This window comes from Myotis yumanensis, unplaced genomic scaffold (assembly GCF_028538775.1).
Source record: "Myotis yumanensis isolate MYYU_CA2020_CCGP unplaced genomic scaffold, mMyoYum1.0.hap1 SCAF_10, whole genome shotgun sequence".
Taxonomy (NCBI): Eukaryota; Metazoa; Chordata; class Mammalia; order Chiroptera; family Vespertilionidae; genus Myotis; species Myotis yumanensis.
This window is the reverse complement of record NW_027223761.1, coordinates 17,090,419-17,102,746: the sequence shown is the minus strand read 5'-3', so window position 1 is coordinate 17,102,746 and position 12,328 is coordinate 17,090,419. Positions and strand designations below refer to the sequence as shown.

Below are 12,328 nucleotides of genomic sequence, written 5' to 3'. Positions count from 1 at the left end.
GCACGTGTGTCTGAAGGTGGCTAATTAGCCTAATAAGAATGAAACTACAATCTGGACCTTATTACCACTAACCATTTCAGCTAATTGTGATGATGGTAAATGGCTCACTTTCATGTAGCACTTTCACACGAGCCCTCTGTGAGCGGAGTATAATTATCCCCATTGTGCAGTCGAAGAACCTACAGCTCAGAGGGAGGACTCGACTTGCTCAGTGTGATAAGTAATGAGTTCTAGAACTGGAAATTGAGCCCAGATGTGTCAATCATCATTTGACAAGAGGAAAGAAAAAAAAAATACACTTCTTTCTCTTGCTCGTGTTCTTCTTACTGCTTTCTTAGTGGTTCTGAGTTCCTTGGGCTATTCTGCCTCGTGAACCCCTCACCACCATGCCCTGCTAATACTCTCACTTCTTTGCTACAGTTTCTGCTCAGCTTCTCCATCGGCTGACTGGGGGCAGGCACAGGACTCTGGAGAAGGACTGTAACTCAGACAGCCCTGTTGAGTCTGCCTGAATAAGTATACCACACTGATTCCTTCTTCCATTCCTTTTCCCCGGGACTCAGTGCTGCCCACCTGCTCCCCACTTGACTTTCACTGTGACAATGGCAAGTGCATCCGCCGCTCCTGGGTGTGCGATGGGGACAACGACTGCGAGGACGACTCGGACGAACAGGACTGTCGTGAGTGCTGGCCGGGCGGGCTCCGTCAGGCTCCGTTGGGCGGGGATTTTCAATCAGAAAGTGATGTCCCCAGGCCCATGTCAGCCTTTGGGTCTTCAGCTCTTGGTCCTGTTCCGTCACCTCCTCTAGTGGTCAGAGAAGGTCCTCTCCCCACCCCCCCACGAGACAGCCACCTGCTCCTGATCCCCGGGGCAGCCTCGGAGCTGCCTGACTGCTCTGCTCCGCACAGCTATCCGTTGGGCTCCCAGGCACTGACCCCACTGCCTGCAGCAGCCTGACTGCTCTGCCCACAGCCCCCCGGGAGTGTGAGGAGGACGAGTTCCCCTGCCAGAACGGCTACTGCATCCGGAGCCTGTGGCACTGTGATGGTGACAATGACTGCGGGGACAACAGCGATGAGCAGTGTGGTGAGTGGTGATCTGGGAGGCAGACAAGTGGTGGTGGGTGGCCTGGCCATGGGAGGGGAGCACAGCAGTGACTCAAGTACTGCCCCAACCTTGAACTGCCCAGGTATCTGTGTGTCTGGAGTAGCTGGAGGAAGGCAAGGGGGAGGCCGCGAGGGGGCAGGGGGAGTGGCAGAGCATTCCAGACCCCCAGCATCACGGAGCAGGAGCCTGAGGCCCGGTCTCTTTAGGGCCTCAGCTTTCCCCAGAGAGCCTGCACTGAATCTGTGGTGTCTTGCCGGCTAAGTCAGACCTCCCCAGGGTCAGTGAGGGTGAGAGTCAGGGAGGAGGTTAAGAGGGTTGCTTGTAGGGCTTCCTCAGGATGGCTGTCCCATTGCATCCCCCAGACATGCGCAAGTGCTCCGACAAGGAATTCCGCTGCAGCGATGGAAGCTGTATTGCTGAGCACTGGTACTGTGACGGTGACACCGACTGCAAAGACGGCTCTGACGAGGAGAGCTGTCGTGAGTGGCCCCGGACCTCAAGCTGTTGGGCTGGGATGGGCAGAGGGCTCTGTCACAGGGGCTGAGGGCCAGGCTGAGGGGTGCATGAGTAGTGGGCAAGGAGAGTGGGCTCTTAAGAAGCAGCTCCTCCTAGACTGAGCTTGGGTGGAAGCAGGTTCCCCAGGTGGGAAGGGAGGCCTCCTTTTGGTCCACCTGAATATGGGAGTCTACAAGGGCCATCTTCAATGGAGCCTGGTTACATCTCATTTGAGGAAGGCACTCTGCCTGCACATCCTGCCCCCTCCTCTGCCCAGACCTGAGTGTATGCCCCTCCCCACCCCTGCCTTCCTTCCAGCCTCAGCAGTGCCAGCACCCCCCTGCAACCTGGAAGAGTTCCAGTGTGCCTACGGCCGCTGCATCCTCGACATTTACCACTGCGATGGCGATGATGACTGCGGAGACTGGTCTGACGAGTCTGACTGCTGTGAGTGCTCTAGCCAGCTGGGTGGAGGAAGGGAAGAGGCCAGGCTGGGTTGGCAAGGCACAGGTGCCAGCTGGGGCAGGAGCACAAGGTGGGCAGAGACGCGGGGGGAGCCAGAATGCTAGGGCTGAGGCTTTCTGGTCTGCTACGGGACACGGTGCACAGACTGGCTTGATGTGTCTCCCCAGCCTCCCACCAGCCCTGCCGTTCTGGGGAGTTCATGTGTGACAGTGGCCTGTGCATCAATGCAGGCTGGCGCTGCGATGGCGACGCAGACTGCGATGACCAATCTGACGAGCGCAATTGCAGTGAGTGGGGGACAGTGCTGAAGGTCTGAGCTAGAAGCAGGGAGAGGGGTTGTGGAGCCAAAGAATCCACCACCAACAAAGCCTGAAGATGGATTAGACAAAACCACCAAGTACAGTTGTGTAGGCTGTGCACTGCACGGAGGCGCCATGTCCAAACAGATGCCAGTCACATCATAGACCAGGGGTCCTCAAACTTTTTAAACAGGGGCCAGTTCACTGTCCCTCAGACCGTTGGAGGGCCGGACTATAGTTTTAAAAAAAAACTATGAACAAATTCCTATGCACACTGCACTTATCTTATTTTGAAGTAAAAAAACAAAACGGGAACAAATACAATATTTGTATTTGCATGTGGCCCGCGGGCCGTAGTTTGAGGACCCCTGTCATAGACATACGTTCTGTACTTATATAGATTTATATATTCATCATGGCCGTTTTCCAGCAGATAGCAGTAAAGTGTCTTGAGACAATGGCACCGTTTTCTAATTCATACCAAGATGCCCCATAGGCCAGCTAGGACACTGGTGTCAAGAAGAGTGGCATGGCCCTAGCTGGATGGGTTCAGTGGATAGAGCGTTGGCCTATGGACTGAAGGGTCCCGGGTTTGATTCCAGTCAAAGGGCACATGCTAGGGTTGTGAGCTCAATCCCCAGTAGGGGGCGTGCAGGAGGCAGCTGATCAATGATTCTCTCTCATCATTGATGTTTCTCTCTCTCCCTCTCCCTTCCTCTCTGAAATCAATAAAAATAAATATATATATTTTAAAGGAATAGTGGCATAAAGAACAATTTTGGGTGGCAGGGTGGTGTGTCGGGCTGAAATAGGGCCAGCCTTTCACTGGGCCTTTGCTTTGCCAGCCACCTCCATGTGTACAGCTGAACAGTTCCGCTGTCGGTCAGGCCGCTGCGTCCGCCTGTCCTGGCGCTGTGATGGGGAGGATGACTGTGCAGACAACAGTGATGAAGAGAACTGTGAGAACACAGGTAGAGTCCCCCAGGGGCACCCCAGACCCCTTAGCCTATAGTTGGGGTGGACAGGCAGAAAGAGGGTGTTATAGCTACTATTCCAATTGGGCCAAGGTGCTGCTTTAGTCAATCTTGCTCACGGCCGGGATTTTTCCTGCCTTTCTCAGTTACCAGTGTCAAATCCAGGTGCATTTCTTGACCTGCGGCCTTATGGCCTGTCACACAATATCAGGGCTATGAGTTTCAGTCGCCTCTCAGCCAGAGCCTGATGCTCTGGCCTAGTGAGCAAGGACTGCTTTCTGTGGCTGAGAGTCCCACCCCCACTCCCCTAGCCACGCCAGGTGCCGGGCACACAGATACACTCTCATTCTGTCCCACATCCTCACCATCCCCCGTGGTGTCCTGAGGAGAAAACGAATGCAGACATTTAGCCAGCCCTGTCTGAGCTGTTTCCTGCCTGGGACCCCGACCCTCCCACCTTGAGTCTCATCTGTCTCCAGCTCGCCTTAGAAAATGACAGGCTCCCATCCTTTTGTTGACCCAAGCCCTGCCCTGCTGTGACCTGACCCTCCCTCGGGCCTTCCCTCCCTTCTTCTCTAGGAAGCCCCCAGTGTGCCTCGGACCAGTTCCTGTGTTGGAACGGGCGCTGCATTGGCCAGAGGAAGCTGTGTAACGGGGTCAATGACTGTGGTGACAACAGCGACGAAAGCCCACAGCAGAACTGCCGTGAGTGTCCCCAGTGGGCGGGCCTGGCCCATGGTTTGTGGCTGAACCCCACCCATGCAGTTCAAAGAGAATCCTCCCTCCGGACTCCAGCAGCCTCGGGAGCTGTTCTTCGTGGTCCAGGTGGAATGCCAAGTTGGCTCTCTGGGGGAGGATTCTGGGCTCAACTCCCATCTCTGGCTTGGCTGGCACAGGGCCCCGGACGGGTGAGGAGAACTGCAATGTGAACAACGGTGGCTGCTCCCAGAAGTGCCAGATGGTGCGGGGGGCAGTGCAGTGTACCTGCCACACAGGCTACCGGCTCACAGAGGACGGGCACATGTGCCAGGGTGAGCTGGGACTGGTTTGGAGCAGGGCCAGGATGCTGGGCAGGGGTGGCAGACAGGCAGCTGTGTTTCCATGGGTCAGACATTTGACGGACATGACCTCATTTCATCATAACAATAACTGTAAGAGGTAGGGATTGTCCCTTCCACTTCACACATGGGGAAACTGTAGCTCAGAGAGGTTAAGTAACTTACTGAAGGTCACAGAGCTGGTGTGAGTAGTTGGGATTCCAGCCCAGGTCTGCATGACTTTGAAGCCCTTAACCACTTGTTATTTAGCCTTCCCACTAGGTCTAGAAAATAGATGGGCATGTGGGCAGGGAAGCTACTAGTCAGCCAGGGAGTGGGGGTGTGAGGGTGGCAGAAAAAAGAGCTCCTGGCCTGCCCGCTCCCCACAGATGTGAACGAATGTGCCGAGGAAGGGTATTGCAGCCAGGGATGCACCAACAGCGAAGGGGCTTTCCAGTGCTGGTGCGAGGCCGGCTACGAACTCCGGCCTGACCGGCGCAGCTGCAAGGCTCTGGGTAAGGGGTGTTGGCATTTGGCTGGGTGGGTAGAAGTCTGAGTGTGGGGACAGCCAGGTGCTCCAGTGCTCAGCAATTTGCTGAGAGCTAGAAATATTTCCAACTCAGGAAAATGGAGCCGTGAGGTGCATGTTGGGCCCTCCAAAAAGCCTTGCTGGGTGGGATCCGGTGGGCTGGGCTGGGGGAGTATACTTTAGAAGCTCCCCCATTTTTAGTACTGATGGCGGCAGCTTGGGACATGCCCTAATGGACCAGGGGTGCCATCTATCAGCCCAGAAGCTGGGGTGCATGCTGAGGGTGCAGTTCTGGAGCCCAGTGGGGGCCCCATTTCTATGCCATGTCCCAGGGCCGGAGCCTGTGCTACTGTTCGCCAATCGCATCGACATCCGGCAGGTGCTGCCGCACCGCTCCGAGTACACACTGCTGCTCAACAACCTGGAGAATGCCATCGCCCTTGACTTCCATCACCGGCACGAGCTTGTCTTCTGGTCAGATGTCACCCTGGACCGGATCCTGCGGGCCAACCTCAATGGTAGCAACGTGGAGGAGGTTGTGTCTACAGGGCTCGAGAGCCCAGGTAGGGAACCAGGCTCTGTGGGGTGGGCCACACCATGTGGGAAGTAGCCATGGAAGGATCAGGCTAGAGATTTGCAAACCTTGGGCAGCAGAACATCTTTTCTTCCAGTGAAATTGTGTATGGAACTAATATTGATAACATCTGTTAGTATACTTTAATGTTATAGGTTCAGATTTCTGTCATTGCTTGTTATTGAGCTCAATGAGTTAGAATAATGAGACCAGTGTGATGAATGCAATCATTTGAAATCAGAGCTTTATGGATGACAGTTAAATTTCTATATCAGCTTTGCATCCAGCTTAATTCTGAAATTTGTTTTGATTGCTTGGTATTAAGAGTATTCTGATTGCCCGGCTGGCATGGCTCAGTGGTTGAGCGTCAACCTATGAACCAGGAGGTCACAGTTCGATTCCCAGTCAAGGCAAATGCCCAGGTTGCTGGTTTAATTCCCAGTGGGGGGTGTGCTGGAAGTAACCGATCAATGATTCTCTCTCATTATTGATATTTCTATTTCTCTCTCTCTCCCTCTCCCTTCCTCTCTGAAATCATAAATGTATATATATATATATATATAGAGAGAGAGAGAGAGAGAGAGAGAGAGAGAGTATTCTGATTGAACCAGATAAATATATCCAAATGTCTACAGATGAAAAAAAATCACAGCTCACTTGGCAGTTTTGGGCCACTGTACTAGCAGGTGAAGTGGGTTGGAATTCAGTATCGAGCACAGTTGACTCAAAGGATGGAACTTCTGAACTGCCTAAGCTACGATTTGCAAATCGCTGAGCCAGTGCAGTGTAGGACCCTCGGGTGGTTCAGGAAGCCAGAATTCAGGAAGTGGAACAGGGTTGGCCGAGAGGAGGAAATGCCTGACCTGGAACAGTTGCTTGACTTTCCTGTGTCTCACTTTCTTCATCTTCATGGGGTTACAGTAGCCAGCTCACAGACTTGCTGTGCTGACTAAATGTATGTAAATGTATGTAAAATGGTTAATACACTGCCGGGCCCAAGAATCTGCTTCGTGCCAGAGTTTACTCTTGTTGCTCTGGCACAGATAACCTGGGCTGGATCCCTAACAATTTCCCGCTGCCTCTTTCTACCAGGAGGCCTGGCTGTGGATTGGGTCCACGACAAACTCTACTGGACCGACTCAGGGACATCAAGGATAGAGGTGGCCAACCTGGACGGGGCCCACCGGAAGGTGCTGCTCTGGCAGAACCTTGAGAAGCCTCGGGCCATTGCCTTGCACCCCATGGAGGGGTGAGTGAGTTGTGTCTCAAGTTCCTAAATCCCTCTTGCAACCTCTAGGGACAGTTCCCAGGCCATGTGGGCCAGACTTTATTGGGTGTTAAGAGCGCGGGCTCTGCACCCAGGCACACGTGGGTTTGAGTCCTGGCTCTGCAGTAGCTGGCTGTATGGCCTTCGGGTAGTTAGTTTATCTCTCTCGGCCTCCATTTACTCATGTCTACATTGGTGATAAGAAGCATACCTACCTCTTAGCTGGGTGGAGATTATATGAGATGATGAATTTTAAATGGCATAACACATTAATTAAGTTGTAGGTGTTTACTTTTTTATTATTAGCTCATAAGGTTCAGCTAATTAATAATAACTTTATTATTAGAAGAAAAGTCTTCTGAAATGGAAGTTGTTAGCCTCTGGCTTTTGAAAATTCAAGTGAGGGGAGTGTCTTCTAAGATCCTGCGGTTGTAGGTTAGCTATTTTAGAAAGTGTGTGTGTGTGTGTGTGTGTGTGTGTGTGTGTGTGTGTGTGTGTGTGTAAAATACAAAAGACCGTGTAGAGTGTGACAGAGAAGTCCCTGTTCTAATATTACCTTAGATGGTCAATTCCATGAGGGTTGGAATTTTTGTCTGTTGTTCACTGCTGCACTCCCAGTGCCTAAGATAGTGCCCTCCCCATAGCAGACATTGCAAACAAAAATGTGCTTAATGACTAAAGGCCCTGTCTAGAGACATTTAAATTAAAACAGTTAAAAAACACTCTCCTGACCAAACAAAATGTATCTCCTGCCAGTTGGGGCCCCTGGTGTTTACTGGATAAAAAGCCCTTTGCCTATTACTCTCCCAGGTACCTACCCAGCCTCTACTGCCTGTTTCTCAGTGGCCCTTTCTCTCTTCCCAGTACCATTTACTGGACAGATTGGGGTAACACCCCCCGCATCGAAGCCTCTAGCATGGATGGGTCTGGACGCCGCATCATCGCCGATACCCATCTCTTCTGGCCCAATGGCCTCACCATTGACTATGCCGGGCATCGTATGTACTGGGTGGATGCCAAGCACCACGTCATCGAGAGGGCCAATCTGGATGGGAGTCACCGCAAGGCTGTCATTAGCCAAGGTGAGGTCCTTCCTCCCTCTCCTTCGTCTCCCATCCTCCTTTCCCCATCCTGGCTGCCTGGCGCCTTGGCAGAGGGTGAGATTGGTGCAGGGGCCACGCAGGCCATGTCTGGACTGAGGTTCTCTTGGACTCTCCCCAGGCCTCCCGCACCCCTTTGCCATCACAGTGTTTGAAGACAGCCTGTACTGGACGGACTGGCACACCAAGAGCATCAATAGTGCTAACAAATTTACTGGCAAGAACCAGGAGATCATTCGCAACAAACTCCACTTCCCCATGGACATCCACACCTTGCACCCCCAGCGCCAGCCTGCAGGTAAAAAAACTGCCCGCCTGGTGAGCCTCTGGTGCCTCTGAGAACCTTCCCTGCACCTGTCACAGTTGCCATTGTTTCTGGCCAGGAAATTTGAGGTTGGCACTGATGTGGGCTAATTCCTCCCTCTGCTGGACATTTAGGGTGGTACAACACCAAGATTCATGAAAGACTCATTCAGTTTCCCTGTCCCCATCTAATTCATGCAAACATTTATAGAGCGTCTCCTGTGTGTCAGGGGTCCACAGCTCACAGCTGAGGCCAATATAAAAAATAGTAAGATATAGTTCCTCCCTCCAGGGAGCACACACCATAGCCAAACCCCTAGCCTTGGGCCCACCTTTAGTCTTACCTGACCCTCTTATTCTGGGCTCTTTGAGCAGGGAAAAACCGCTGTGGGGACAACAATGGAGGCTGCACCCACCTGTGTCTACCCAGTGGCCAGAACTACACCTGTGCCTGCCCCACTGGCTTCCGCAAGATCAGCAGCCATGCCTGTGCCCAGAGTAAGTGGGTCTGGGGCACCTGCCTCAATGGATTGCCGTGTGAGGGGGGTGGAAGGAACAGGGATATGAGTTTAAAGGATTGCCTGTTATGGGGAGGAGCCAGGCTCCTCGTGTAGCCCTGGAGAGGAAGAACGTAAGAGGCCAAGGGCTCCTGGGTCAAAGCTGAGGGCTGAGGACCCAGTAGTAGTTGCTAAAGTTTCAGTGACACCACCCAGTCAAGTATGAATACCTGCAACCAGGCTTCTGTATCATTTCACCAGGTAGGATACTTTTTCTATAGGCAGCAAGAGGGTTCCAGGCCCTTCTAGAAAGCAGGGGAATGGTTTCCTATCTCTTGACCTTTAGCCTCACCCTGTTAAAGAGTTTTTTTCAGCCCCTAAACCAGAGAGCCAAGATTAGGACTCTGATGTGCCCGGTATACACAGGCCCTGGACAAATATGTGCCTAACAGAGAAAGACAATGGGACTCCTGGTCACTCCCTGAACTGCTACTTTGTCTTCCTTTAAGCTCTTGCAGGGGCCTTGCCTTGAGAGGGTAGACCTGTCTAGCTCAGAGTCACAGGTGACTTTTCCTAAGAATAGTCCAGAGAGGAGTGATGCAGGCATGTGGCATCACCAGCAAGGGGCCTGGGGGAATTCCACACACACCAGCAGCTTCCCTTACTTACCGCCATGTACCCACTGACTCTCTTATCTCTGGCTAAAATCAAATTGCTCGTGGGATCTGGGTCCTCTCAGGGATGAGGGAAACTATTCAGAGGAACAGGGACGATACTTACTCAGCACACACTGATGGAGAGCCTAGTTTCCCTACATACTGTTGTGTCCAGCTCTTCCCATACTGCCCTAGTGAAGTACAAGAGGTTTCCCTAGGACTTTGCCTTAGGGATTTCTCAGATCTTAAAGGAAGACAGTAAAGTTAGGAAGGGAGTGCCTTTCTGGGAGTGCAATGTATTCTGGGAAACATTCGGACAGTACAGAATAGAGGCAGGTGGTGGAGAAGACCAAGATGGGGAGAAGCCGTGTAAGGGAGTGGCCAGGGCTGCTGCTCTGGAGTCAGACCTGAATTAAGTCCCAGCTCTGGTGCTTTGTAGCCAGGGGATCCTGCACAGGTTACTTGACCTCTCCCAGCCTCAGCGTTACTCTCTAGAACAGTGATTCCCAAAGTGGGTGCTACCGCCCCCTGGTCGGCGCTGCAGCGATCCAGGGGGGCGGTGTTGGCCACAGGTGCATTTGGGGGCGATGAGTAACTGCTATTAAAATTTAAAAAAAAATTAATTTCCAGGGGCTGAGTAATATTTTTCCTGGAAAGGGGGCAGTAGGCCAAATAAGTTTGGGAACCACTGCTCTAGAAAATCAGAATAAGAATAGCACAGACCACAAAGAGATGCTACGAGGGTAGAGGAGACAAGGCAAGAAAAGCACCAAGCTCCATGCCTGGCGTGGAGTAAGTGAACAGTCACTATTGACTCGAGTGAAGAGAAGAGCAAGAGGAAGGGCTCTAGATGACGGAGTGCACCAGCCAAAACCCTGAGCAGACATAGAAATCATAGGGGTAGGGGTGAGAGCCAGCGGCCGTGTAGCCAATGCACTGAAGGACATGGAGCAAAGAGGTGAGAAAAGTTGAGATGCAGCTGACAGACACTTAAACAGGATGCACTGCTACACCCTGGGGAGAGTCTATTTCCATTTGATCCTAAAGTCTGATTCTGCCAGCATGGGCTGCCCAGTGCTCAAAGGGGGCCTGAGGTGTGAAGCGTAGGGGACAAAGGGCACCAGGTCCCAGGAGGTGTGACTGAACCAGATGTCACACAGGTGAGCGTCTATGTCTGTCACTGTTATTGGATTTAGAGCATTAAAAGAAGACCCCTTTCGGCCTTTGATCAGGTCTTGACAAGTTCCTGCTTTTTGCCCGAAGGATGGACATCCGTCGGATCAGCTTCGACACAGAGGACCTGTCCGACGATGTCATCCCACTGGCTGACGTGCGCAGTGCTGTGGCCCTTGACTGGGACTCCCGGGATGACCACGTGTACTGGACAGATGTCAGCACTGACACCATCAGCAGGGCCAAGTGGGATGGAACAGGACAGGAGGTAGGGCCCAGTGTGGGCCCAGGCCCTCGGGCAGGGCAGAGATTAAGGGGTAGAATCCTCCCTCTCCTGGGTCAGGGCTTCCCATACTTTCCCCAGTCTGAGAATTGGTGACATTTAGGCCCCAGAGCTGGGATGCAAGTCAAGTTGGTGATATAGCTTTGCTTCCTGCCCAGGTGGTAGTGGATACCAGTTTGGAGAGTCCAGCAGGCCTGGCCATTGATTGGGTTACCAACAAGCTGTACTGGACAGATGCAGGTATGTACTGGGTAGCCATGGCCTGGCTCTCTGGGACTCCTCTTACTTAAAATCCTGCCCTCAGGTAGAAGGAGCCCGGTGCCCCTCCTGGACCACTTCTATCTTGACCTGAAGTCTTTGGAAGGTCAGGAGTGGTTGGGCTGCTGCAGAGCTAGAGCTAGAAGCTCACATTGAGGGTTTGGCATTTGCCAATCAAATGGCAGCTACTTCTGCTAGGTAGCTGATGCCTGAGAATGTTTTGAAGCATTTCAGATAAGGCAACTGTGCCCTTTGATTTCTCCCATCACTATCTTGGTAAAACGGGGATTTTCCATTATCCAGGTGAGTTTGGGAGGCCAGGGGAATGCCTTAACCAGAGCCACTCAACGTGTGGTCCCTGGCCCCGCAGCATCAGCATTACCTGGGAACTTGCTAGAAATGCAAATTCTCAGGCCCTACCCCAGACCTGCTGAGTCAGAATCTTTGGGGGTAGGTTCAGGCACTTGTATTTCAACAAGCTTCCCTGATTCTTATGCACACTAGAGTTTGAGGAGCATCGCCTTAAATTATAGGACAGAGTGGGTTGCTTGTGTTGAGGAAGCATTGCTCTTCAAAGAAATGGAACCGGTCATTTCCTTGAACTTCTTCTCGAAATTCAATTCACTGACTATCCATTGTACATCTACCACAAAGTATTTCTTGAGCGTCTACTACATGCCAGGCTCCATGCTTGGGCATGGAAGGTAAGAGGGTGAACGACCAAGACTAGAGTTAATATCTTTGCCCCCTACTTCTTGGTAGGGACAGACCGGATTGAAGTGGCCAACACAGATGGCAGCATGAGGACAGTACTCATCTGGGAGAACCTTGATCGTCCCCGAGACATTGTGGTGGAACCTATGGGCGGGTGAGCACCTGCTCCTTTGGAGTGAGCCCCACCCACTTTCCAGACCTGAGTCCTAGAGGGGAGTCTGAAAGGAAGCATAGGCCAGTTCTATGGGAACATCAGGAAGCAAGGGCAGCTGTAGAAACCACAGAGCATAGTAACAACTCTGTCTCCTCAGTGGACAAGGAAACCTTTAAATCAGTACATCTTTTTTTTTTTTTTTTTTTTTTTTTTTTTTGGTCTGCTTATAAAAGTAACTCATTGTTAAAAAAAATAGATAAATAAATCCGTGGAAAGTAAAGATTCCCTATAATCTCACTCTCCAGCAGTAACCATTGTGAACAGCCAAGGGCGTTCTTCCCAGGCTTTCTTCTATGTGTATATATACATTTGGTGGTGGTGGTGGTGGTTTTGTAACTTGGTGTTTTCACATGGCTATATATCTTGGATATCTTTCCATTTG

General features: G+C 52.0%; 1 protein-coding gene across 1 annotated transcript in view; it reads left to right on the top strand.

Moving 5' to 3' along the window:
• The window catches only part of LRP4 (LDL receptor related protein 4), a 50,736-nt gene that overhangs the window by 15,071 nt on the left and 23,337 nt on the right, over window positions 1–12,328 (top strand). The window contains exons 3-19 of the mRNA XM_070427927.1: window positions 564–680; window positions 974–1,087; window positions 1,471–1,587; window positions 1,922–2,050; window positions 2,236–2,355; window positions 3,213–3,338; window positions 3,921–4,046; window positions 4,238–4,372; window positions 4,768–4,893; window positions 5,240–5,470; window positions 6,574–6,730; window positions 7,613–7,830; window positions 7,970–8,146; window positions 8,527–8,649; window positions 10,537–10,745; window positions 10,919–11,000; window positions 11,781–11,886. Coding sequence (XP_070284028.1) covers window positions 564–680; window positions 974–1,087; window positions 1,471–1,587; window positions 1,922–2,050; window positions 2,236–2,355; window positions 3,213–3,338; window positions 3,921–4,046; window positions 4,238–4,372; window positions 4,768–4,893; window positions 5,240–5,470; window positions 6,574–6,730; window positions 7,613–7,830; window positions 7,970–8,146; window positions 8,527–8,649; window positions 10,537–10,745; window positions 10,919–11,000; window positions 11,781–11,886 — 2,413 coding nt within the window. The remainder of the gene's footprint in view (window positions 1–563; window positions 681–973; window positions 1,088–1,470; window positions 1,588–1,921; window positions 2,051–2,235; window positions 2,356–3,212; window positions 3,339–3,920; window positions 4,047–4,237; window positions 4,373–4,767; window positions 4,894–5,239; window positions 5,471–6,573; window positions 6,731–7,612; window positions 7,831–7,969; window positions 8,147–8,526; window positions 8,650–10,536; window positions 10,746–10,918; window positions 11,001–11,780; window positions 11,887–12,328) is intronic.